The sequence below is a fragment of the Rhineura floridana genome, chromosome 12, assembly GCF_030035675.1.
Source record: "Rhineura floridana isolate rRhiFlo1 chromosome 12, rRhiFlo1.hap2, whole genome shotgun sequence".
Classification (NCBI taxonomy): Eukaryota; Metazoa; Chordata; class Lepidosauria; order Squamata; family Rhineuridae; genus Rhineura; species Rhineura floridana.
The window spans coordinates 11,179,508-11,205,965 of NC_084491.1; the positions used below are offsets into that span (position 1 = coordinate 11,179,508).

The following is a 26,458-nucleotide window of genomic DNA, read 5'->3' on the forward strand; positions in this document are numbered from 1 at the left end:
TGTAGCCAACTGTGGATTCACCTGATAGTTTTTCCATCCACCCCACAGCTAGCTAGCTTGCTAATCAGAATATCATGGAGCACTTCGTCAAAAACTTTGCTGAAGTTGAGATATATTATGTCCACAGCATTCCCAGAGTCTATCAGGGAGGTTACCCAATCAAAAAATGAGGTAAGATTAGTCTGGCAGGAGTTCTTTATAAATCCATGTTGGCTTCTAGTAATGACCACATTGTTTTCAAGGTGCTTACAGACTGACCGCTTTATAATCTGTTCCAGAATTTTCCCAGGGATCGATGTCAGGCAGACTGGTCTGTAGTTCTCAGGTTCATCCTTTTTGAAGAGAGGGACATTAGCCCTCCTCCAGTCATCTGGTCCTTCACCCGGCTTGTTCCGTCAACATCCAGGGAGTGGGGTTTGAGGCCTTATTGTGGGTTGATTTAGTGTAGATAGGTAGGCAGGTTAGGTTTAGGACTATATCAAATATAGCATCTATAATTTATACTGCAATCTTATAAATCTATCTTTGTTGGATTCTGTAAAATTCCATGTGCACACTTGGTCTTTATATCACTACCTAAGTAAGAAGTTAAACCTAATATCTACAGTTACACACACACCCCATACACATATAAACTATATACAACCCAGTAGACACACTCTGGGAGAAAGTGGAATTGCTGAGGCTTATGGTGCAGTAGGTAACTGACCAAGGTGGAGGCAGGTGTCCTTGAGGGGGTCACTTGTTTTCAGGAGTGAGGGACAGGAGTTTCAGGACCAGGGACACCATAACCATCTAATCCTTCGCCTCAGGCAGCAAAATGCCTTGGGATGGCCCTCTATGGAGGCCATCTTGAGCTGTAAAAAGCTGGCTAAGAAATCATTGCTCATAATTTTGGATCTGATTTCAGGAGAGTGGGGAGGGGACGAGTGATGGTTTTATCCCTCTAGTGAGAGTCTTTTTACTGGGCCCTGTTCTTGCAAGAAGCCTTGAACTGTGCAATTGCACATATGGCTTGCTCCTTTGCCATGACCCCTGGTACCAAACCCAACAGCCAGGCAAAGGCTTCCTGACCTTAAATGGGGAAAAAATGAATGGCAATACACGAAATGCTTTGTCATACAGTTGCCATCAGTCAGGACTTTCACCTGCCCATTTGGTGTTTCTGGTTTTCTAACATACTTGCAATAGGGATGGGAGGGCAGTATCTTGGGGGGGGGGAAGCCAAATCCAGCCCTTGGCACTGCTCACTAACCGTTTATTTATAAAACCAAAGTGTGACATATCTCTCTCTGCCAAAGACCTGGAAAAAGCTTTTGACGTGAATGAGACTATACCAGACTACTTCCAGACTGTTGCTATTTTGGGGTGAGATTCAATCACCAACAAATTGATGTATTTTATTGATGTATTTTTATATTTGTGTTCTTTTGTAAGCTGCCTTGAGGGCCTTTTGGCTGAAAGGTGGGGTAGAAATAAACAACAATAATAATAATAAAAAATTCAGGCTCTGCAATTAAAGATGATTTGATGCTCTTGCAAAACAAACCTGCTTCCCCATAAAAAATGGACTTTTTGAGGTAAGGAAAGTGTGGGATATTGACTGCTTGATGCAACATTGTATAATCTCCCCTCAAACAAATCAGGATAAATGCTCAATAAACAAGTCATTTGGAAGTAGGGATGGGGGAGAAATTCAATTCAGCTCGCATTTAAACTTACCAAATTCACACACTTTCCAAAACAATATGCAAAGTGAAACAGAGCGATCCTTTGAAATTTGCACTTCTCTGAATTTTGTAATGCAGTTCTCCAGTGAAGCAATGTGTACAAAGATGTATTTACTAGGGTAGAATGTGCATATATTCATGAAAATAGCATACAAAAAAGCATGCAAAAGTGTGTATATTAGGAAAAATTACATTCAACAGTGTCTGTATTAGGAGAAATTTACACTAAAATGTTCATACATTTTCATGAGGGCTTTTATTTCTTTAAAAAATGCAAACTGTTGGGCAAATGTAGAGAACTGAATTTAAGATTGGGAAAATGAGAAACCAAAACTGATGTATTTGCCCATCCCTATCTGGAAGTGACCCATGTTTATCTGCTCTTAGAAAAAGGCTTATGTGGTAGCCAGTTTTGGGTTTATTTTCTTATTGGTGAGTCAAACGGTGGTGGAAACAAGATGGACTCACTCTCTCTCACACACAAACACACACACACACACACACACAGAGAGAGAGAGAGAGAGAGAGAGAGAGAGAGAGAGAGAGTCAAGACCAGTAGTAAAATAAAAATGACCCCCAACTTGGAAACACATTATTTTATTCAGGCAATGGGGCATGGAAAAAATATATTAGTAATCATTATTATAATCTCATTTGTGTTATAACTCTTACAAATATTTACCTGACATAGAAAAGGGAAATTATCATACATACCAAATGTGTGATGGTGACAAGTCACACCCACTGTACAAAGCAACCCCAGCCACAGAGCACCTTGGCCCAGATGCTGGAGAACCTTTGCTGGATGGCACAAAAGAACCAAAGTAAGAGTCAGGCTAATATAGCTTGGGAACTTTGTTACACACAAAAGTTCTTAGCAATTGTACATTGGCAGACAGCAATAACTGTGTTTATAGGCAGGCTGCTTTGTGCAAAGGGTTGTTTAGATTTCACTGCAGAGAGAGAAAGGCATGCTTGGAACCGGAGACTAGCAAATCCCTTCTGTTCTGGAATTAAGCTGGATCTACTGCACAATTTAACCAGGCATCAGCCAGTATCGGGAAATAATCCAGTGGGTCTGGATTTATTTTTCCAAACCAGGGCTGCTCCCTAATGCTCCACTGAGTTGGTGATGGCACTGACCCACGTAAGGGTGCTAGACCTTGTGTTGTTTAAGTTTACTCTGGGATATTTCTTACAGTATGTCATGTCCCACAGAAGTATTCCCCCAATATGAAAGCACAGATTCCAGAAAACCCCATCAGAATCGTTCCCTCCACCTAGGTTTTGTCATGGCCCCGTCAGAGGACTCATCAGACGAGGATGACTTGGGAGTAACAGTAGCAGACCCAGAAGCAGCAGACCCAGGAGAAATGGAGGAAACTCCTGAGAACCCAGCTCCTTCTCCCCCTCAGCTGCACAGCACCCCAGACACAGCTGAAGCCGTTCAGCCAGACGCAGACAGTGAACAGGGTACTCCCCCCTCACCTGCAGAACGTAGACAACAAAAGGTCAGGCAGAAGAGGGGCAGGCCTGTCCACTTAAGGCCAAAACGCTGAGGGCTCGCACCTGCTGACAAACCTGCTCCTTAAAAGTCAAACCTTGGCTTCAGCTTGTTGCTGACTACAACGTCAGGCGTGACCACTGTGTGTCTTCCTATCCCCTGAACCTTGACTTGGACTGATCTCTCGGCAAACTAGACCCGGACCTTCACTGACATCTCTTCTGGATTTCTGGCTTGGCACGTAAGCTTTGAACGGCCTCTGCCCTTATCTCGCTTCCTCCTTGCTAGCCTGGCAGATTTATAGCCAAGCTGCCGGCTGAGGACTTATAGCCTGGCAATTACCAAGGAATCTCCAGCCCTGCCTGCACCCCCACCGACACTGCTGTCTCAGTGAAGAGCTGACAGGTTTTGAGTTCAGGATACAGGTAAGTGGCCTCTTTACCTTGACGCAAACATGTATTTGTCCACTTGGAAGAGAATTGTATCTCTCTCATGTTAGGGAAATAAGGCTGTGGCTGCTAAGTAACAGAAACCATTACAACATACTTGGGCTACCAAAAAACAAACAAACACAGGGATAGAATAGCATGGGAGGCCCCAGTGCTAAAACCGTTCCTGCTAGTAAGCACAATTGCATGAGAAATTGCACCTATCTGATGCCTAATTTTGACTTCCATCCCTTCACCCCATTTCCAAAGAGGTGACAGGAGCATCCTGGATCCCATTAACAGGGAGATAGTTTTCTCACATATTCTTGAATGTCTAATAACTCTTCTCTCACTTGCTTGAGAAGCCCTGCATTCAAGGTGCATTCTGGAAAATGTGTGCTCTCTCTCACTTTCTGGGAGGGGACGCTTTCCTCATGCCGTAGCATTAAAGTGCACTATCCAAGAGGGAAATTCCAGCAGGGTAGCTAGCCTATGTTGATCTGTGCCTGAAAACACAAAAGAGCTTTTGTGGCACTTTTAAAGGCTTAAAAAAAACAACAACTATTGTGGCACAAATTTTCTAATCCATAAGAACATATAAAGTCTTTAAGACTCTTATCTGTGTTAAGAGAAGGGCATGCTCTCCTTTTCTTTGTTGCCAGTCACAACTCACAAAGACCCACTCTCTCAGAATCCAGTAAACCTTGATCTGAATTCTACACGTGACCCACCCTTGGAAACCAATCTAGATGCCAGCCTGTGTCATGAAACAGCTGCATTTGAACTGGCCTCATTTCTCATGCCCTCAGATGCAGCTTTGTTCATGTCCCACACATGCCTTTCACACACTCACCAACAGTGAAGCACCTGTTTGGATAAAATGCACCTTGTACTGGTCCCTTCCTGCCACCAAACCACAGGTGTCATCTGCAAATGTCCCTTTAATCAGACAACTAGTTTTCAAGGCAGCCAAACAGCACCTTCTGATGGCCTAGTCGCAGAGCAGAGCGACCATTCTCAATGTCTTTTCACAAATAAAAGGGCATCTCTAAAGAGTGTGTGTGTGTGTGTGTTGCTGCAAAAAGTAGACAGCCAAAACAAAGCGAAGGAGAAGATCCAGATCATATCACGCTGGAAATGAACACTGAACAGGGCCTCCAATTCACTCCTCTTGCAGATGATGGCCACTTGATACAGAAGCTAGGTGCACGTGCTTTTCTCTCTCCTGCAGGGGGAAGATTATTTCTGGAAAATAAGGCAAGGTGCTCACTGGAAGATGCAGACAGACAACAGGAAGCAGCTGAGTGTGGTGCTCTGGATGAGAGAGAGTAGGATCAATCAGCCTTTCCTAGCTTGGCAATCAGCTCATCGCAGATCTTAGTCAGCTCTTCAATTTCCTGGTTCTGAAATACACACACACACACACACACACACACACACACACGTGGGAGGTGAAAAGCTGGAAATAATATGTTCTAAAACTGAACTGAACTATTTTTTAAAAAAACTGAACTGATGTTCTAAAATCATTACTGCTGCCAACACTGGATACAGCAGAATGAAGAGGGTTTGGGCTGGTGAATGATATAAGCAGTAGCCATAGACCAGGGATGGGAAACTGTGGCTCTCCATGTGTTGGTGAACTCTAGCTCCCATCAACTGGGGCACCTCTAGGGAAATCCCTAGAGCAATGTCGAATTATAGCTTGTGAGATCAGTTTCAGCTGTTGCAGCTCGAGGATGTGAACATGATGCCTGTGGCGCTGAGACCAATACAAGCCTTCTTGATCCCTGCCCATCATGGTTGGTAAAATCTAGGAGGGGGGGTGACCAGATGGGCCCAGGGAGTTCAATGCCTTGAAGGAGACGGTGGTGTGACCCCTCTTGAAGATCCAGAACCTGTAGAAAACTACCATCCAGTCTCTAATATTTCCTTCCTGGGCAAAGTGATAAAGAAGGTAGTGACCAGCTTGCTGCAGTCATGCCTGGAGGAAGTAGCATCTAGCTCCTTTCCAGTCTTGCTTTCAGCCTGGTTTTGGCACACAAACAGCCTTGGTGGCCCTGATTTATTGGGAGAGAGATGGGCAATGCAACCCTGTTGGTTCTCCTTGATCTCACAGCTGCTTTTGAGAGATCTCTGGTGTCCTTCCTGTGAAGGAGGTGGTAGTTGGAGGCACTGTATTGCAGTGGTTCTGCTCCTACCTGAAGGAGATGACTACTTTCCGCTACCAGAAAGTAGTACTAGAAGTTCAGCTCCATGGCTTTTGAGCTGTGGGATCCCACATGGGTCCATTATGTCTCCCTATGCTGTTCAATATCTATATGAAACTGTTATGAGCTATCATCCATACTGTCTGAATCAGGAGGGGCTATGAAGGTGTTGGCCTGCCTCCAGACACCTGTCCAACAAACTGAGGCTAAATCCTCATAAAGACAGAAGTGCAGTGGGTGGGTGGTTCCCATGTCCGGGAATTAGGTGTACAACCTGTTCTGGGAGGGGTCATATTCCCTTTGACGGATCACGTTTGTAGTCTGGCAGTACTCCTGGATTCCAACTTGTCACTAGAGTCCCAAGCGGTTTCTGTGGCTAGGAGTGCTTATGCCCAGCTGAGGCTGATTTGCCAGCTACAGCCGCTCCTGGACTGGGATAGCCTGGTCTCAGTTGTCCATGCTCTCGTGACTTCATAAGATTGTAGGAAGAGCCTGCTAGTTCAGGCCAGTGACCCACCTAGTCCAGCATCCTATTGTCACAAGGGCCAACCAGACTTCCTGTCTGGACTACTATAATGCACTGTATGTGGAGCTGCCCTTGAAGATGGTCCAGAGGCTGCAGCTAGTGCAGGATGTGGCTGCTAGGCTGGTAAATGGGGCAGCCTAATGGGACCATGTGTCACTAGTCCTAAAAGCACTGCACTGGCTGCCTATAAACTACAGGACCCAATTCAAGGTGTTAGTACTAGCATACAAAGCCCTAAATGGCTTGGGACCCAATTATCTAAAACAGCACCTTTTTTCTCAGTATCAGTCATCTCAGACCCTACGGCAGCAGGCGAGGCCTTGTTGATGGTGCTACCACAAAGTGCTGCTCGGTTGGCACTGAGCCATGACAGGGCGTTTTCACCGGTGGCTTCCCATTTGTGAAATGCCCTCCCTAGTGAGGCATGTCTGTCTCCATCAATATTAACTTTCAGGAGGAATTTGAAAACATTCCTGTTTACCCAGTCTTTTGATGGCTGAACAGGCCAGTTCCTGGCAACCCGAAGATCACTGATAAAAGACTGTTTTTAAGCTGTGTTTTAGAATATTTTAAACTATGTTTTATAATATTTTTAACTGTGTTTTAGAATGTTTTTAATCGTAATTGTGTTTTGGAATGTTTTCAGTATGTTTTTCTTGTAAAAATGTTTTGTTTGTATTTGCTGCCCTGGGCTCCTTCGGGAGGAAGGATGGGATATAAATTCAGTCAATCAATAAATAATAAACCATAATCATTGGCCATGCTGGAGTCGAACAACATCCAAAGGGCCACAGGTTCCCATCCCGTTGCAGACCATTACCATCAAAAACAGTCTTTAAAAACAAAGTTCAAAATTTACAAGTTCCAATAAGGGACCCATCGTGCAACGGAATCTCATAATTTTAAATCCATTGCACTATTTCTGTTAAGTTCAATAGGGCAGGGGTCCCCAACCTTTCTGTGCCCAGAGCACATTTGGAAATCTAAGAAGCTGTCATGAACATCACAAAATACACATTTCACAGAAGAAAAGCTGGTGATACTCAGAGTGGCTGGGGAGGGGGGGAGGGCTTGGCAGGCAACCCTCCCTCAAGAATCCAGGGAACTGTAGTTTACCCCTCACACAACTACAATTTCCAGCACCCTTAACAAACTACAGTTCCCAGGATTCCTGCAGGGGAGGAGGTGCTTTAAATACATGGTATGTACGCAGACCAGTTCTTTTCCCCAGCAAGAAAGAGACCGAGAATGTCTTTCACCTTTTGCTGGAGGGCCCTCTCCAGAGAGTCCACCTTCATTTGTTCTTTCCGGAGCCCAGCATGAAGAGCTGCACTCTCAGCTTTGGCCTTGTTGCGCACCTGAGCAATTTCTTCATTGGCTCTACATCAGAGTGGGAAGAGAGCAAAAGAGAGACAGAGGTACAAATGTTTTGCCTCCTAAATGAACCCACGAGATTGCTGCAATTGTGCTTAGCTGTGCTGTAGTAAAAATGTCCTTAGCAGAGAAAACTGATTCTCGCTTTTCAGGTGAAGACTTTTCAAATACAGGATTTCCTATCTGCAACATAGCATCCTACTGTTGATAGTGTTATGAGCATGGGGGTTGGAATGGATGATTCCTGTGGGTCACCTTTCCAGCCTCTGATTTGGAATCCTAACCCTGGGGGCTGGCTCTGCTAGCCAGATGAATCTCCTTTGTTAACCAAATAGATTGGCCAGGTAAGAGAATGGGCTGATCAGTTGCCTAGCAACAGTGAATGGGCAGCTAGCAGGAGTTGTGCTTGTAGTTTCAGTGTGTCTAGAGAATTGCTGAAAACTGGAAGGCAGGCAGAGAGACTAGCTCTCTGCACCATGGCCTTTGGGGTGCCTCCTGCAACCCAGATGGAAAGCTGGATATTGGACTGCTGATGCATTGAACCCCTCCATCCTTGAGCTCAGGTTGGAATGTGTGTAAATAAACAAACCATATTTCATAAAGACACTGCAGTCTCCTCTGACCTTCTTCCCCAAAGGAAACCAAACCCTGGAGAAGGGCACGGACCCCCGAAATCTCACCACTCAGAGATTGGGGGAGGCGCGCAACAACAGCATTCACGATAGACTGCACTCCTTTTGCAGTGGAGGTTGCCCATGAGGGCAAATGGAGCACTGCCCCAGCAACCTCAGCCAACCCCCACCTACCTGCCTTTTTATTTACAACCAGATGATGACACCAGCCGTCAGCTTCCTCTTCCTTGGTCTCAATGTTAGCCCTTGCAGAACTCAGCAGGGAGGAGGATGGGGACAAAAGTGAACCTGGATGGCTCTGCCTGTCTTCGGCTCTGGCTCCACCTACTGTTGGGCTCCTTGCCTTCTGCCCCAACAGCCACCACTGGTCCTTTGACTTCTAATTGCCATCATTATTGCTAAAACATGAGCTTATATTTGGAAATTCTGCTAGAGGACAAGACACTTTTGGTCCCTGTCCACCCAGTTCACTGGCTGCATTCAAGACACCATGCTAAATCATGGTTTATTGTGATAAAAACTAACCTAACCTTCCTGTCTTGGCTCACATGCTCCCCTCTCCTCCTCCATCACAGCCATAGGGAGGAATCTGGAAGCTTTTGTTTCCGATTTCAGTTAGCCACAGTTTAGTGTGGCCAATCTCTCTTCCCTGAATGTCTGACATTTCTTACTTGTCCAACTTCTCTTCAGCATGGATTTTCAAGGCCTGGTACCGCTGCTCTTCTTGCTTGACCCGGGTGAGATAATCCTGAGCACACTTCTTCAATGCTTCCTCGTTCTAAAAAACAAAAGTTGGTAGAAGATGTTGGCAAAAGTTTGAACAATAAAACAGGCAACTGTGCAGACTAGGAAAATGCTAAGATGGAGATGCTAACTTGGAAAAGTAGCTTATTAAAGACCCATATGGAAGAAGTAGGAAGCTTTACAAGCCCATACATTCTTCTCCAGCATGGATTAAAATCTGAACTGGAGAATTGCTGCTTCCTGATCTGACTCCATTTCACTGCATGGGCAAAAAAAAGGAAGGTCGGACTTTGAATCATTTGATGTCATATGAGGTCAGGGGATTTACAGGTGAATAGCCCTACCCATCTGTCAAAACGGGCCCACAGAGGAAGGGCCACTTCTAGATCCAGCCCTCCAATGTAGCTCAGACATGTATCAAGACATCTGCATCAGTTTGGACAATTAATATTTCAGAACACCCCTTCACAAACTAGGTGTTTAACAAAAGAAATGAAACTTTTTCTTGCTCTTATGCAAAATACCTAATCCAGAAAACCCTGGACTTCCAAATTTGCATGCTATTATTCAGGGGTATAGAAGCAAGAATACATGGAAGGGGGAGAGGAATTATTTTCCCCACTAAAACACTGCAGCCTGAAGACCTTTAACTGAAGAGGCTGGGAACGTAGCATGGAGCATTACACACAGAAAGCATGTGTTCTACTCCTGAGCTATGTTCCTCTCCCCTTAAGGCTGGAACAACACAGTGAGCTGCCTTATACCTTAATGTTTTGTATTTAGTTCTGTTCTGCAATAGTCTTTGGACTAAGCAATAAGCATATTATACCTATACCAGGTCACGTTATTAGTCCATCGAACTACTGTCTAATCTGCCTGCCAGTAGTTTTCCAGGCTCTCAGGTAAAGGTCTTACCCATCACCTGCAACCTGATCCTTCTAACCAGAGATGCCAGGGACTGAACCTGGAACCTTCTTCTGCACTATCTAGCTGTGGATTCTTCCCATGGAGATAATGTGCATTGCAGCTTGTGCAGCAATGGAGAACAGTTTACTTAGTGTGTCTAATGATCTACAGCAGTGTTTCCCAACTAGTGGGCCACCAGATGTTGTTGGACCACAATTCCCATCTTTCTGGACCATTGGCAATGCTGGCTGAGGCTGATGGGAGTTGTGGTCCAACAACATCTGGTGGCCCACTAGTTGGGAAAGGCTGGTCTACAGCATGGAACCTGCGGCCCTCCAGATGTTGCTGGATGCCATCTCCCATCAGCCCAGCCAAAATGGCCAATGGTCAGGAATGATGGGAGTTGTAGTCCAGCAACTTCTGGAGGGCCACTGGTCCCCACGCCTGGTCCTACAGCAAGGAAAATATAAGGCAGGGATTCTGAGCTACAGCTAAGGAGGGGAAGGCCTTTTTTAAGTAGAGAAAGGACCTTCTTAAAGCCTTCCAGGACCCCCTTCAGGTTTTCATATCTCCTGAATAAGTCGGACAGGGACCGCTCCACTGAATTCAGGTCAGACAGGGCCTGTTCCTTCTCCATTGTCAGTTGCTGGAGACTCTTCTGGGATGCCATGCTTGTCCTCTGCTCATCCTCTGCAAATTCAAAGGCAAAAAGAGAACATTGAGCCTACCTGGAAAGCATTTGGTCCTCTCTAGCAGGCAGGGCTTTCTTTTTGCCCAGCTTTGATTCCAGTTTGAGAATACAGTGCTAAAATGCAGTGCATGACGACAGAGGTCTTCAAGCAATGAGCTCCTCAGACGCTTCACCAACCTGATGCCCGACAGAAGTTTTGGACAACAACTGCCATTTGTGACTGGAGGTTGGCAAAGGCTGAACTAAACTAATGGGAGTTGTAGCTCAAAATCTCTTGAAGGGTTGATGGAGGCTAGTTTAGTTCTAAGCTGTGAGCACTGAAGTACCCTATCTGCAGTCTCTGCTCTTTCTGATTAGCTGGCCAACATAAAAAAAGTGTCCCAGAGTTCCTCCAGTATGGAGACAGATTGACCTTTTTCCTCAGCCTAAGAAGAACACTTCACCAAGTCCGAGAACATTTTTTTCTGTTGCAGAGGTTAACAATGTAGTAAGAGTTGTATGATCTCTGCGTGAAAAAAAAAATCTGCACCAACAAAAAATAAATTATGCAACCTGTACAAATTCTGAAACTTTTGAATAATTTTGCCATTTTGTCTATTTCATTTTGAAACCTTTTATTATTTTGCATTATACAGTAATCACTTTGCTAGCTATGTGGAAGGGCAAGGAGCAATACAAGGCACTGAGAACCTGTCCCTGACCACTGGAAACTTTCAGCAACCCATCCAGTTTTTGAATCACCCACACACTTTCAAGTTTATTCTCACAACCTTATATTTTCCAGCCTTAAGGGTTAGAAACTTGCTCTTTTTTAAAAAGAAAAGAAAGTGGAATATCTCAGGAAGCTGAGTACTCCACATTTGGGGGCAGGGGGTGTTGGAGAGTGGCGAAATTGGGAATGGAGAGACTGAGTGAGCCTTTAGGTGTGTTTGAATCTTTGCTAAAGATTACACCTTCCCTGCAAATTAGTCAGACAGAGACTTTAAGCTTTAAAATAAGAAATAACTACTTTATTCTGGAAATACATACTTGATAGGAAAGAGTTCTACATCTAGCTAACTAGCTAAGTTGGAGATGCAAACACTAAGCCTAGTGTTTGCCCTCATGTTTGGAGGAGAGGGAGAGACAAAGAGAAGATGTCTGCTCTCCCTCTCAAGAGAAAGAAGGAAGGAAGGAAGGAGGAAGGAGATGTGGTCAACATCCTATGCATATCAGTCTAGCAGGAAGGGAGAGACAGCAGGAGATCAAAGTATAGGTATTAGCCTAGCAATCAGGAGGTCTCCTCTCTAGCTACCCTTTTTAACCCCATGCAGCCTCAACCCACAAGTTGGAGTTGAACCACATACTCCAACAGGGGGAAGTTGGAAAATGTTCAGAAAAGGGCAATCAAAATGATCAAGGGGATGGAACTACTTCCCTAAGAGGAAAGGCTAAGACATTTGGGCCCTTTTAGTTTAGAGAAAAGGCGAGTAAGAGGCAACATGACAGAGGTGTATACAATTATGTATGGTATGGAGAAAATTGATAAGAGAAAAGTTTTTTCCCCTCTCCCCTGACACTAGAATTTGGGGACATCCAACAAGGCAGAAAAGTTGGAAGATTTCGAACAGACAAAATAAAGTATTTCTTCAAACAGTGCATAGTTAAACTCTGGAATTTGCTCCCACAGGAGGAAGGAAGAGCCATCAACTTGGGTGGTTTTAACAGAGGATTAGACAAATTCATGGCAGAAAAGGCTATCAACGGCTACTAGTCACAATGGCTATGTTCCGCTTCCACAGTCAGAGGCAGTAAGACTCCGTATTCTGGAAACCGCAAGAGAGGAGAGGGCTCTCACACTCAGTTTATGCTTATGGGCTTCTGATAGGCATCTGGTTAGCCACTGTGAGAACACGACGCTGGACTAGCTGGGTTTTTGGCCTGATCCAGCAGGCTCTTCTTATGTTCTCATGATGCCTGCAGCATACACACAGAGCCTTGAACATAACTCCATCTCCAAATTATATCAGTGCTGATGGAACAGTCTGCTTGGCTCACTTGCTTAAGCCATAGGGCTTAAAAATACACCTTTAAAAAACCATTAAATGTGGTTTTAATTGTATATCAGATGTTTTACTTGTTGTGAACCGCCCAGAGAGCTTCGGCTATGGGGCGGTATATAAATTGAATTAATAATAAATAAATAAATAAATGAACTGGACGGGACCAAAAGGTCCCCACCAACCCCACAAGGTAAGACTCCCTACTATCTTTAGCACTGTTCTGTCTCTGATCTACCTGTGCAATTTGGACCACAACGTGCCACAAACCAGGCACATTGCACTGAAGTGAATGCAGAGCAAATACTGTAGCTGCAGATCTGTATTTCCTGCACGTGATGGCCTGGCTGGGATTATACAAGTCCATCTTAACTGGAGGGGACCATCTGCATAAGGGTGAGGCATTGGACTGGCTGGCCTTCTTGTCCTTTCTACTCAACAAGGCCATTCTCAGGGACACCTCTAGTGCTCAGCAGTGGTTTACCTATCATCTGGGCGATGGTCTTCTCATATTCAGCCACAATCTTCCTACAGAGAAAAGTCAGGAAACAATATGCAATAGTCACAATGCTAATTTCTTCCTACATTGAACCAATTCCACCACCACCCGACTACTGATGCCTCTTATATTCTTTCAGCCCTTTCCAAGACAGACAGACAGCCTGTCTATTACTCAAGGTTTCTCTTTTGCAGACATCTTAAAATGCATGTAAACATCACTTCAGAATGGTTACATCTACATCTACTTCATTGTAACTTCGCCTGTTCAGTGGTTTGGCTTCTAGGACTTTGCCTAACATGCAGGCAAAGTGAACCAATACATTTCTGGTATTTGGTATCACTTGTATCCTGCTCTTCCTCCAACATCATGCACACAGTAGACCCACCCTTTTATCTTCACAACCACCCTGTGAGGTAGGTCAGGCTGAGATGAGCTTACGGTCACCCAGTGAGAACTGTGGCTGAGCAGGGATTGAACTAGGGTCTCCCCTGCCTATGTCCAATACCCTAGGCCAGGAGTGACTAACTTTTTTTGGCTATGTTCCTCCTTGGCCAACCCATGGGAGGCTGCATGCCAGTGGTTGGCGCAAACAAAAGAGGGTGTTGCCACTCCACACTCTTCTGTGCACACACCTGTAGATCAGCTGAGGTGAGAAGGTTATCGCTCCCCTCACTCATCAAATGATCCATCAAATGACTAGAAAGGGGGCAATTTGCATCCCTATCAGGGCACTGGGCTGGATGGAGAGAGTTACCTCATTTCCAAAACCTCTTGCCGGCTTTCTTCATATTTCTGCTTCCATTCATTTGCTTCAATCTCTTTGGAGATAATCTAGAAAGCATGGAAACAAGCCACAGATGTTAGCTTTCCATTTCATAGCCTTCTCACTTGTCAAATGTGTGAAGCCACCAGGAGGCATTTCTTTAAAAAAGATAAGACCTAATGGGGAAGGTTCAGAGTGGCAGAAGTACTTAGGTGTGGTCAGTTGCAACTGCAGAAACTCTGCTGGCAGTTTTTAACCTTTCTTTGGACAAGAACAGTCATCTCTCTACAAAGAGTCTCAGCAGTCTGCATGCAAACGTTACCCGGCTGTGACTGGGAGGACCCCACTAGCTGGCAGGCCTGGTCCCCACTGCTACTGAGGCACTAACAGGCTTCAAAGGATTGGATAATACTGACTTCAGCTTTCATGTTACCAAGGCCAAGCCTAAGCGGTTGGTGGCTATTCCTGAGCCCAGATCCAGAGCAGCGTTCTCCGATTCCCTGAGGTCAACTGGTAGAGCAGGAGACTAGTGACAGAGGAAGAGCTAGGGCAGGCTCTGAGTATTTATGCAAGGGCCTTGATCCTGCCCGTCAATCACAGGAGCTGATGTTCTCTTCTATCTCTGAAGAGGTTCTGGGGCTGAGCTCAGTGGGTTAGTCCTCAGATCAGAAGATTCCTGGTTGAAAACCCCAAGTTCCTGACACACCTTACAACAGGGGTGGGCAAGCTCATCTCTGACCTGGGCCAAGTTCCCTTAGGGCAGTAGTTAATGGAGACTGGTGGCTTCAATGTCAATGGGGCAGTGAATCCACTCCAGGTTTTAGTCCAAGCTTTAAAGGAGCTGTCCAAGGTGATATCAGCTCGGGCGACAACCTGGAGTGGATTCACTGCCCTACTAAAATCAGAACCACCAGTCTCCACTGGCAGTAGTCTTCAACCTTTTCAGACCTAGGTCCCACCTTTAACCCAAACGTGGATTTGGGGACCCGTTTCTTCTTCTTCTTCTTCTATTTTAACCATATATTTATATGGTGGTAGTGCTGCTGTTGCAACTCACCTTAGATCAACCCGTGACCTGGTAGCGTGTCTTGACCCACTAGCTGAAAACCAATGTCTTAGCAGTAATCTGTTGGAAGCCACGTGGTGACTGAGGACAGGCCCAAAGTCAGTAGTAGGTGACACCAACACTTTTCTCCTCCCTCTTTCTGCCACCTCTCTCTCTGTGCCACCCCATCGCTCCAATTTTCTCTTCCCGCCCAGCAGGGAGGGACAGATCACTCTTGCCAGAGGTATGACCTGATCACATGCAAAGGTTTTTGAAATGAGGCAAGGGGGTGCAGGTTGCTCATCCCTCTTTATAAGAGCAGATGGTTCTGCTATAGCCCATTTTTACCTCCCCATTTTGTAACTGGTTAAAAAAAATCATTAAAAAAAATCACCGCGATAATGGACTGGATGGGGGCTAACAAACTGAAGCTCAATCCAGACAAGACCGAGACGCTGTTGGTGAGTGCCTTCACTGCCCAGATGGAGGATGTTCATCCTGTTCTTGATGGGGTTACACTCCCCTTGAAGGAACAGGTTCGTAGCTTGGGAGTTCTTTTCGATCCTTCCTTGTCTCTCGAGGCCCAGGTGGCCTCGGTGGCACAGAACGCTTTTTACCATCTTCGACTGGTAGCCCAGCTACGTCCCTATCTGGACAGTGATGACCTTGCCTCAGTTGTTCACGCTCTGGTAACTTCTAGGTTGGACTACTGCAATGCGCTCTACGTTGGGCTGCCCTTGAAGATAGTTCGGAAACTACGCCTAGTCCAGAATGCAGCGGCCAGACTACTGACGCGGACCAGAAGGTCCGCTCATATAACACCTGTTCTGGCCCGTCTGCACTGGCTTCCTATTTGTTTCCGGGCTAAATTCAAAGTGCTGGTTTTGACCTATAAAGCCCTACACGGCATGGGACCGCAATACCTGGTGGAACGCCTCTCCCAATACAAACCTACCCGTACACTGCGCTCGACATCTAAGGCCCTCCTCTGAGTCCCATCCCATCGAGAAGCTCGGAGGGTAGTGACCAGAACCAGGGCCTTCTCGGTGGTGGCCCCCGAATTGTGGAATAGTCTCCCCGATGAGGTACGCCTGGCGCCGACGCTGCTATCTTTTCGGCACCAGGTGAAAACCTTTTTATTCTCCCAGGCATTTTAAAATGTATTTTAATAATTGTTTTTATAGTGTATTTTAAATAGTATCTTATTATTGTTATATTTTGATGTTGCTTGGTTTTTGTTGCTTGTTGTTTTGATTTTTGATTCTGTTATATTTACTGTATCTATATATCTTGCTGGTTTTATCTTTTATGTACACCGCCCAGAGAGCCTTTTTGGCTTAGGGCGGTATATAAATAAAATAAAATAAATAAAATAAATAAATAAATTTGTCCTCCGTGCTAAAGCACTATCCTCCAATACAGCACGTGCACACACACACACACACACACGACCACCAATGATCCTCAAATTGTAGAAATCCTGACAGAATCATCACTCCTGGCGGTCTGGTTCTCACCTCCTCCCGGATCAGAGTCAGAACTGCTGTCTTATCGGATTCACTGAGGCAAATGGCGTCCAGGGGGCTTTCAGTACTCCCTCTTGTGCCAGCTGGTGTAGTTCCAGGGATCTTCTCCACACAGCCTAGTGCAGAATTGTCCTGTGGAAAGAAGGATTGGGACCCATCATCCCTCTTTAGCTAGGCATGTTCTTCGTGAGTTGGTTATGCCACAACTCAGAGGCATAGCATCTGCCTTGCATGCAGAAGGCCCCAGGTTCCATCTGTGGCATCTCCAGGTAGGGCTGGGAATGTCCCATCTGAAACCCTGGAGAGACGCTGTCAATCACTGTAGATAAATCCTGAGCTGGATGGACTAAGGATCTGACAGTATAAGGCACGTGCATGCACATACAGTGGACCAGCGCCAGCAGGCAACCAGGTTGGGCACTGGCTGAGGGTTCCTGGGGCTGAAAGGGGCCACTGGGGCTGGGCAGGTGTAGCTTCCACTATCTATGCTAGCACTGGGTTGCGAAGCATGCACCCCACAACCCAATGTTGACACAGATCGCGGAGTGGCAGCCACCCTCCCAAGCAACCCCCCTGCTGCTGGCATGGGCTGGCCAAGCAACTTCCTGCGGTGCTGCGTCAGTGCGCTGTGCATTCATGCTTGTCATCACCCATGATGGCAGTGGGGGCAATACGCCCCTGTCATCCTGGGCGATGGTAGGCATTTGCAGACAGTGCATTAATCCGTGACACAGCCAGGCCTACTTAAGACCCTGGCAATGGCAGCACTGCTGCAAGGGCCCACTGCAGGCTGGTGTTGGCCCTGGCTGTACTATGCTCCGAGATGCCTTAGCACTCCCCTAACATTCATCTGTCCCCCTCCTTCAATTTACTTTTCAAAGACAACTCTGCCCATCCTTCATCCCATTTCTAGTATTTTTAGGAACACATCTCCCTTGCAGGGATCCTGGCCAGTAGAGCCAGCCCTACCATCATATGATTTTTTAAATCACCCTTCATCAAATGAAGATTTCAGGGCAGTTTACACACCTGTCCAGACAAAACAGCAAAATACACAATAAAACATTAAAATATAAACTAAAAATCAAGTTAAAAGTTAGAGTGATGCAACTGTCTCAGGGCAGAGATGCTGGGGGATAGCGGTGGCAACCCACTGGCTGTACCCTTCGGCTGGAGGACAGAGAGGTGTGTGCTATGTGACCTGTCTTGCACTCCCGTAACTAGCCTGCTGCTCTCAGAGGTCACAATCCCATTGCCAACATTGAAATACAATTCAACTGTTAGTCCATTTGGCTTCTGTTGATGAAAATGTGAGGGCATCATCTTGTCCTTGGCTTGGGCAGCAAAATGTCTTAGGCTGGCCCTGCTGTTAGGGTTTGGGAGCTCCATAAATGTCCCATCTCTAAAAGAAGTTTGGGGTGTGGGGTTAAGAAGCACTAAAAAAAAAAGCAGATGCATTACTGCAAAGTCACATGAGACTGTGTTTGGTGCTTCCAGTGAAATTTCTGAAGCTGCTCTTTCACATTTTATGCGTAATTTATGTGTCATTTGCTTCCCACCCGCAAAATCCTGCACAGAACCAGTGACATGGGAAAAAAAGATAGCTGTCAACAAAATTTGCAAGTTCCATGCACACTGCAAAATGTGTGTCAATGTATTCACTTGCATAATTTAGGCTGCAATCCTATATTCATTGGGTGGCAGGGAAGCTCCATTGAACTCAATGTAGCTTACATCTGAGTAGGCACTATAAGATTGCACAGTTTCAGAATTCTAGAACAGAATTGATAGAATTGGGGGGTGAGGATAGTACAGAATCGACAAGTGCTTGGCTATGACCATTGCCAGAAAATCTAGTTTGGATTTGGACCCTTGCAGGACTCTTTGCCCACACCCTCTTAGGCTTTTTCCTCAGTGCAGGACTTCTATGAAAGAAACATGACATCAATATCCCTCCTGCTGCCACCACACAATTTGCAAAAGAAGGTAAACAACAGATCTCAAGAATTGGATTCCAATAAATTGAGCATATAAATGGACCATTTTGCACAGTTTATTTTTAGCACTATAATGCAACCTTTTGTTGCAACATTTGGAGAGAGGAGTTGGTGCAGAGTGTGAACCAGCCCTGATTTGTCCCAGAATAAGTGGGCATGATTTGTTTTAGAAATCAGCTTTTTCTTATCCCTTCTCTCTCTCTCCCCCCCATCTTTGCAGAGAGAAACCACTGTGGGTGCCTACAGGCCTTCTATTCCAGCTGAGGGCTTGTTCAGCAGAGCTGCCAGCAGAGGGCCTTGGAGATGCAGCTCCTTTCCCACATCCCTTATTCGAAGCCCCGACTTTAGAGCACATTCTGCAAATGTGGGGTGGGGACCCACAGGCCACCTCCAGAGCCAGCCAGCCAGGCCTTTGATTTCCAGTGCTCAGCAGGAAAAGCAATCTAAGAGTTCCCGTTTTATGGAACAATGTTTTATCGTCTCCACCACATGCCTAGTCTGTCCTTCCTTCTTCAGCGTATAGGCTTTCTCATTTTTGCCCTTCCGCCAACCTTGCAAAAGATACGTGAGGCTGAAAGGCAGGAACAGGCAGAGCTTGGAAAAGTTACTTTTTTGAACTACAACTCCCATCAGCCCAATCCTGTGGCCATGCTGGCTGGGGCTGATGGGAGTTGTAGTTCAAAAAAAAAAGTAACTTTTCCAAGCTCTGGGAACAGGAACCTGCCAAACACGATGCAAAGCAGATTGGAGATTTGCATTTAGCAGGGAACACAGAAGGGTCTTCTCTGCAACCTCTCCCTTTGCTTAATGATTTGGGATGGGTGGGACAGAAGGGAAATGTGATTGGAAGGTAATCTCTGTCTTACATGCTAGATTTAGAGCAAGAACCATAGCAGGGGCTGCTGGTAAATATACTTCCAAGACTTCATGGGCCCATTAAAACTCCTTGCAACAGGGAGGTGGGGAAGCAGTGTCCCTCCATTGTCACTGGGCCCAACTCTCACCATCCTTGGCTGATGACAGCTGGAGTCTAACAACACCTGGAAGGCCACAGGTTCCCCACCCCTACTTCAGAGAAATAACTCTCTGTAGCAGGGAGGATAGGGCAAATAGCTTGGAGAAGGCATGTCACCTTGCAGGACTGATTCCAAGGTTGGGGAGCCCCTTGGTGGCTTCCTCTCCACTGAGTCCTCTCCAGTGACCCCCCTCTTTAAGTATGGGTAGGTTGCGTTAACACCATCCTTCCACCTTGAAACTGGCTACTAGCCACAATGATTATATTCTCCCTCTTTGAATACCAGTTGCTGAGAATTGCAGGCAGGCACAATACTACAATGCTCAGGTTCTGCCTGCAGTCTTCTCCAGGGCATCTGGTTGGCCAGTGTGAAAACAGGATGCTGGACAAGGTGGGCCTTGGGCCTGATGCAGCAGGCTCTTATGTCCTTAACTGCTGCCATTAACTCACGTGTCCAGAGAACCAGCAGGCAAGCAAGAGTGCAGACTCTTGCAGCTTCCTCACCAGGGAGCAGCCGGTGGTGGCAGCAAAGAAGGAGGCAGCTGTGGTTGAAGACGGGCCCCTGAAGGGGCCAAAGTGGCTGCCCAAACATGCCACCCTCTGATGAAAGCCCTGAGACAGGTTTGGCTCTACAGAAGGCTGCTGTATTCTGCAATTCCATCCAGGTACTAGAGAAGCACCAAAATATATATCTCAGACTCTGAAGTGAGTAAGACTGAGGATCACCATTTTCATTGTTTAAAACAACCAGGTTTCCCAGTTCTTATGGCTGCAAAGCTATGCCAGAAAGGGTAAAGCCTAAAGAGATTCCCAGAAATGAGGAGGAAGGTACTTGCCCTCCCTGCAGGTAGCAGGAACAGACTAAGTGTCAAACTAAATGTATAAGGCACGAGTGCCCCTGATTTTCATTGGAACCGTGGCATAGGGAGAGAAGAGGTTTAAACCTTCCCTCCCCAGATGCGGGGAAGGGCTGTAGGTCAGCGATTAGACTCCCTGCTTTGCATGTAGAGGGTCCCTGGGTCAATCCCTGGCATCTCCAGATAAGGCTCCTTTCGGAAACCCTGGAGAGCAGCTGCCAGTCAGTGTAGACAATACTAAGCTAGATGGACCAATGGTGTCACTCTGCATTAGGTAGCTTCCCCGTTCAGCCTCAATGAATTTTGCCCTTCCTCTGCACTGCAATTAGCCTGAGGGGAAAAGCTCCCATGGGCACTAGTGGCAGCTTTCCCCCGAATTGCAGCACAAGTAAAGGACAATTTTCATTGGGATCGCAACTGGGGAAGGAAGGCTTAAAACCATGCTTCTCCAGACACTGAGGTCCCAATGGAAAAAAAACCCTCCACCACCTAATACTAAATTTTTAGAAACCATAGACATAGTTACCAACTACACATTTAGAGTCTGTGTAGTCTGGGTCCAAGCCAAGAGAAATAATGCACATGTGTGCATGCACACATCCATCCACGCATACAAACATGAAAAACGAGATCCTTCAGAAGCAGGATTCATCAGCCGACAATGTGGCCTGTGGCTGTTCTGTGCTTCCAGCAAAAGCTTCCTTTGGCCCTGTTGTAAGTCACCTAGAGACCATTTGGTATTAGCTGACTATGGCTGCTTTCACACATGGGGCTGATTGTGTTGGATTAAAAAGGTAGCGCTTCTGTCTTGATTTCTAAAATCCCTTTCACACTGCAGTATCTGTTGCGTTAAGGAACAGCAGCTTTTTCAGCCGATATATCAGCATTTCATGCAACCGTCTTTCACACGGCTTGTTTTTGTCCCTCACCCATGCACACTGTTCCTCACTGTGTAGGAGGTCTAAGATCTCATCCCGTCACCATGAAAGCCCTCTCCCTTCAGGATCTGACTTTTTAAATTGTTTTAGTTGTATCAAGACAGGTGTGTGTGTGGAAAATGCTGCTGCTATCTGTACTGATGCGGGAATATCGGTACAATGTTCGTCAAGCAAAAAAAACCCGAAAACACCTGCGCAACTAAAGGGCGGGAATGCACTGCATGCTGGGATGCCTGTCACATGAGCGGCTGCAGCTAGCGAAAACCTCTCGCGATCTTCCGGGTTCCCAGCCTTGCTAATGGATTATTTCCAGTATCATTTATCACGGAAATTAGTACTAAACTTCCACTAGAATTCTGGAGCTAGCTTGTGCATCATGTGAAAGATCAAATATAATGCATAAATTACCAGGTAAGAAATCATCAGAATAACAGAATAAAGTGCAGTGTGAAAGCAGCCTAACAAATGAAATAAATTAACAGCAATAACAAAACTGCAGCTAAAACAACCCCATCTACACTCAAAAAGGGAGAGGGCGAAAGAAACCTTGCTGTTGAGAGGTTGTGATCCATCTCGGTGAAAAATACTCTCAACGGGCCACACAGGTGCAGCTGCTGCCCATTTTGCCCACTGGATAACGGAAACCGCTCTTGCACTTACCGAGATACTCTCAGGGTTGCCCTTCTCTGCCAGACTGCACGACGATGACGGGTCCTCCTCGAAGCCTAAAGCCAACAAACAAGAGTGGGTCACATGCTTTGAGGGCAGGAGTCTCAGCAGTGGAGTGACTGGAATAAGAAAGCGGTGGCCTCATTGCTGACTCGAGTCCCATCCGCCTGCCCGCCCCTGACCCTGACCAGTTTTTAACGCAATGCTATCTCAGGCCTTCCCTTGTAACCAAAGGTTTTCCCCCTGCACTTCCTTGCCACGGCTCACAGGAAGGTGACCCAGACCCACGTCAGACTATCTGACCATTTAGCTCAGTACTGTCTGCTCTGACGGGCAGTGACTCCCTAAGGTAGGGGTGGCTGGTGCCCACTGAGACTTGGTGGGGCGGAAGGCAGGGAGCCCAGCAATAGGTGAGGCCAGAGCCAATGAGAGGCAGAGCTAACTCATTCTAGTTTTGTCCCCCTCCTCCTCCCTGCTGAGTTCTGCAACGGGGAAAACTGAGGCTAAGGAGAAGAAGCTGACAGCAAGGGCTGAATGCAAGTAAGAAACAAAGCAGTGGAGGCTGGCTGAGCACAGACTGAGGTTGGGGTGGCAGCGCTCCACTAGCCCCAGTAAACCAGACTCCACTGCTCCAGCGTCTCGGGCAGATAAAGGTTAACTGGAAGACTCTAAGGCAGTGGTTCCCAACCTGTATGAGTATGGGACCCCCTTTATAAGCTCAAAAAGTTTTTGTGACCCCTCCCACCAATTGTAATTTTAGCCTCTGTTTAATTGAAAAAAATGGTGCATGGCAAAATCACATATCCAAATATCCTTTTCCATAAAAAGCTCCCTGCAGGCAGGGAGGCGTTGCTTTCTTTTCTTAATGCAAAGGTCCAATCAAATTGGGATCCCCCTCCCCCCTCTGACAGTCTGAAGATGTACAGTCCTGTCTCCCAACAATGTTGGGCTAAGATTCAGCTTCAAATCCCCAACCAAGCCATGATGCCCACTGGGTGACCTTGGGTCAGACACAGTCTCTCAGCCTGACCTTTCTCACAGGGTTGGTGTAAGGATAAAATGGAAGGGGGGGAGGAGGAACTATGTGCACCACCTTGAGCAACTTGGAGGAAAGGTGGGATATAAATGCAATAATAATTAAATAAATAAATACATTTCAGCTGCGGAATGTGGACCCCAACCTCAGCCTGCCTGCTGAGCTTTTTAATAATAATAAGAATAAAGAAGCAGCAATATGGTATGGTGGGGAGACTAGACTGTGAAGGCAAAAGGGTGGATAGGTTGAGGAGGGGGGGTTAGTGCTTTTAAGTCTTGGGATGATCATCAGAACTGATGACTTGGTTAGCGTGCACTTGGGGAATGAGAATGGAGCAGAAGACAGATCAGTGCACACACACACACCTGCCCCTCCTGCAAGCATCTGCAGGGGTGCATGCATTTGGACACTTGGGAGGGGGGAACCCTCAACTGCCGCAGCATCTTGGAGACAGAGATTGGGGAGGTGGAGTGTAGGTGGAAGAAGGGGGAACGCTGGCACACACACTTTGCCTCAGGGATGGGGGCGAGCAAGTCCTGAGCTTCCTCACTGTTCCTTGGCTCCGTCTGGACAGAAGGTGAGATCCGTGCAGTCCGCAAATAAGAATAATTTTAAAAGGAGATGGCAGTGAATCAGGACCAAAAAAGGCAAGCAGGCTGGTTGTCAGGAAGGAAGGGGGAAAGCAGCCTTTCCTTGCAGCCTTGCTTCCTTTTGTTTCACAAAAAAGCCCTCTCCTCTCATTCTGAGTAACGGCAGCAGCAGCAGTGCGAGGAGACGGGAGTCAGGATAGTAATCCCCTCTTCTTCCTGGTAGCTCCACCCTCAGCCTCCTTTGGCATCTACCACGTGCTTTTTATAGGTGGATGCCTGCCTTCGGCACACCTGAAGGATGCCCTGGAGCTTCAGCAAAAGTCCTCCCCTCTTGTTTGGAGCAAGGGGGAGGTGTCGTCTGCAGTGGCAGTGGGGAGCAGACAGTGTCTGGGAAATGAAGACTTAATAATAATAATAATAATTCATTTCTTTACTGTTCGTGGCCCCTCTGGATTACTTTGTGGCCCCCAGGTTGGGAACCACTGCTCTAAGGTGCCCTGAAGTGTCTTATACCAGGTCAGACTGTTTGTCCATCCAGCTCAGTACTGTCTACGCTGACTAGCAGTAGCTCTCCAGGGTCCCGAGCAGAACAGGCTCTTTCCATCACCTGCTCCTTTTTAACTGGAGATGCCTGGAATTGAATGTGCTTGCCCAGTTACCAGGTTTCCTCACGGCTTCCTGCATGCATGAAGAAATGGACTGCCTTCCAGTCGATCCTGACTTATGGCGAGCCTATGAATAGGGATTTCATGGTAAGTGGTATTCAGAGGGGGTTTACCATTGCCTCCCTCTGAGGCTAGTCCTTCCCAGCTGGCTAGGGCCTGCTCAGCTTGCCACAGTTGCACAAGCCAGACCCTTCCTGGTCTGCAACTGCCAGCCAGGGGGCAACTGGGCTCCTTGGGACTATGCAGCTTGCCCACGGCTGCACAGGTAGCAGGGCATGTAACCCCTGAGCCACTCACTGTGGGATGATCTTTAGCTGGCCCTTGACACCCAGGAGACACCAATGGGGATTTGAACTCACAGACTCTGGACTCCCAGCCAGGCTCTCCTCCCCACTGTGCTATACCAGCACCATGCATGCATACCACTTATTTTATCATGTGACCACTCAGTGCCTGCACGCGCATTGTCTCTGTCGGAAGTGCGGCAGTTGCAGTGATACAGGATGACATGAAAATACTAGCTGAGCTGTTAGATTGCTGATGACTTTATTTGTACTTGTGAGCCATCCCCTGATGACTTCATCAAGCGATGAGCATGCTTATGTGAAGCAGCCCTCATCTGGAGCAGCTAAACACTGAGGACGGGAAGGAGAGTCTCCCTCTCCAGATGTGCACACGTGGTGCCTGAAATTTTGCAAAAATGGACATACCAGGCAAACTGCATCAAGAGGTCCCAGCAGACTCCTAAATGTCAGCGGCACTACAGGGGGAAAACGGCTGGGACCCAGCCATCTTCTCCGCCAGCCAGCCAGCTTGTGCATTTTGGGACCCATCATGTACTTTTAAGACTTTGCCAAATGCTTCCCCACATTTTGTCTTCAGAATTACGTTCTACCTTTTTGGATGTACATCTACTACTCATGTGCATGCACGTGGCAACTGTAAATATTTGCATCATGCATGTATATGCCCCAGGGCAGCCAAGATTGGGGCTGTATCCAACTCAAGTTTTACTCAGAGTAGACCAATTGAAATTAATAAACCTAAGTCGTATCCATTAACTTCAATGAGTCTACTCTGAATAGGCCCAGCCTTGGATATGGCACACAAGCCTACATGTAGCTTCATGTAATGCGTAGAGCAGCCCTTGGGATCAGTGTCCGAGCCAAAGAGAGAGAGAGAAGGGGGTTGATTGGAGGATGCTCTACACTGAGGTAAGGCAAGAGCCAATGCTGGGTTAAAATAAAATGCTAGGCTGGAGAGACCTTGGTTCGAATCCCAGCTCAACCACAAAACTTGACCTTGAACCAAGTTATTCAATCTGAGATTCCTCCCTGTGTCTGGGAGTTGGTCCTCCAGATGTTGCTGAACTCCCAACTTCCATCAGCCCCAGCCAGCAGGGCCAATTGGAGTTATCAATGGCTGTATGATTCTGCATACTGAAAGAGATATCACCCTCTCGTCCTGCTTGTTGGTTTCCTAAGAGGTATCTTGCTGGCACAGTGAGGAAGAGGATACTGGATTGATCCAGCACACAGCTGAAAGTGCAACAGCAGGGATCATTCAGAGTGCAACTGAAGGGTTAATTCTGTTAGTGTTAAAGTCAGTTAGCTAAGAGAACAGAGGTGATGCTTTGCAACCAGGCAGATTGGCATGATCTGCACTGAGATACCACATGCTCTGATTAGCTGTATAGTTCTGAGTTTTCCTCTGTATGTTTGATTAAATATCTCTCACCTATATATACAAAACCTAAAGAACAAAAGACAAAATTTCTCTGTACCTTTCACATAAAATTAAACATTGTTCAGTGTGCTCAGTAAAGTGTTATCAGGACTTTTCTCCCTGAACTCCATTTATTTAAGTGACTTTGCTAACACAGGGTTTTTCTTATGCTCTTAAGATGCGAGGTATAGTCTGAGTAACATCTGGAGGGCCACAGTTTGTCCAACTATGTGTGCTACTCTGAGATCTTTGGAGAAAGGGCAAGGTGCAAAAGTAATGAATACATCACATTGATTAATAATTATAATTCTATTCTCATAAGAATTCCATGGTGCTGTTTTGGGAG

General features: G+C 46.4%; 1 protein-coding gene across 6 annotated transcripts in view; it reads right to left on the reverse strand.

Moving 5' to 3' along the window:
• Positions 1-2,311: 2,311 nt before the first annotated feature.
• The window catches only part of TACC1 (transforming acidic coiled-coil containing protein 1), a 119,024-nt gene continuing 94,877 nt past the window's right edge, over positions 2,312-26,458 (reverse strand). For all 6 annotated transcript variants that reach the window (XM_061592267.1, XM_061592266.1, XM_061592265.1 and 3 more), the window contains 8 exons: positions 22,088-22,152; positions 16,612-16,752; positions 14,041-14,117; positions 13,269-13,312; positions 10,584-10,744; positions 9,076-9,182; positions 7,658-7,778; positions 2,312-5,065 (listed from right to left, as the gene is read on the reverse strand). In XM_061592267.1, the coding sequence (XP_061448251.1) occupies positions 4,997-5,065; positions 7,658-7,778; positions 9,076-9,182; positions 10,584-10,744; positions 13,269-13,312; positions 14,041-14,117; positions 16,612-16,752; positions 22,088-22,152 (785 nt within the window). In that variant the 3' untranslated portion in view covers positions 2,312-4,996. The remainder of the gene's footprint in view (positions 5,066-7,657; positions 7,779-9,075; positions 9,183-10,583; positions 10,745-13,268; positions 13,313-14,040; positions 14,118-16,611; positions 16,753-22,087; positions 22,153-26,458) is intronic.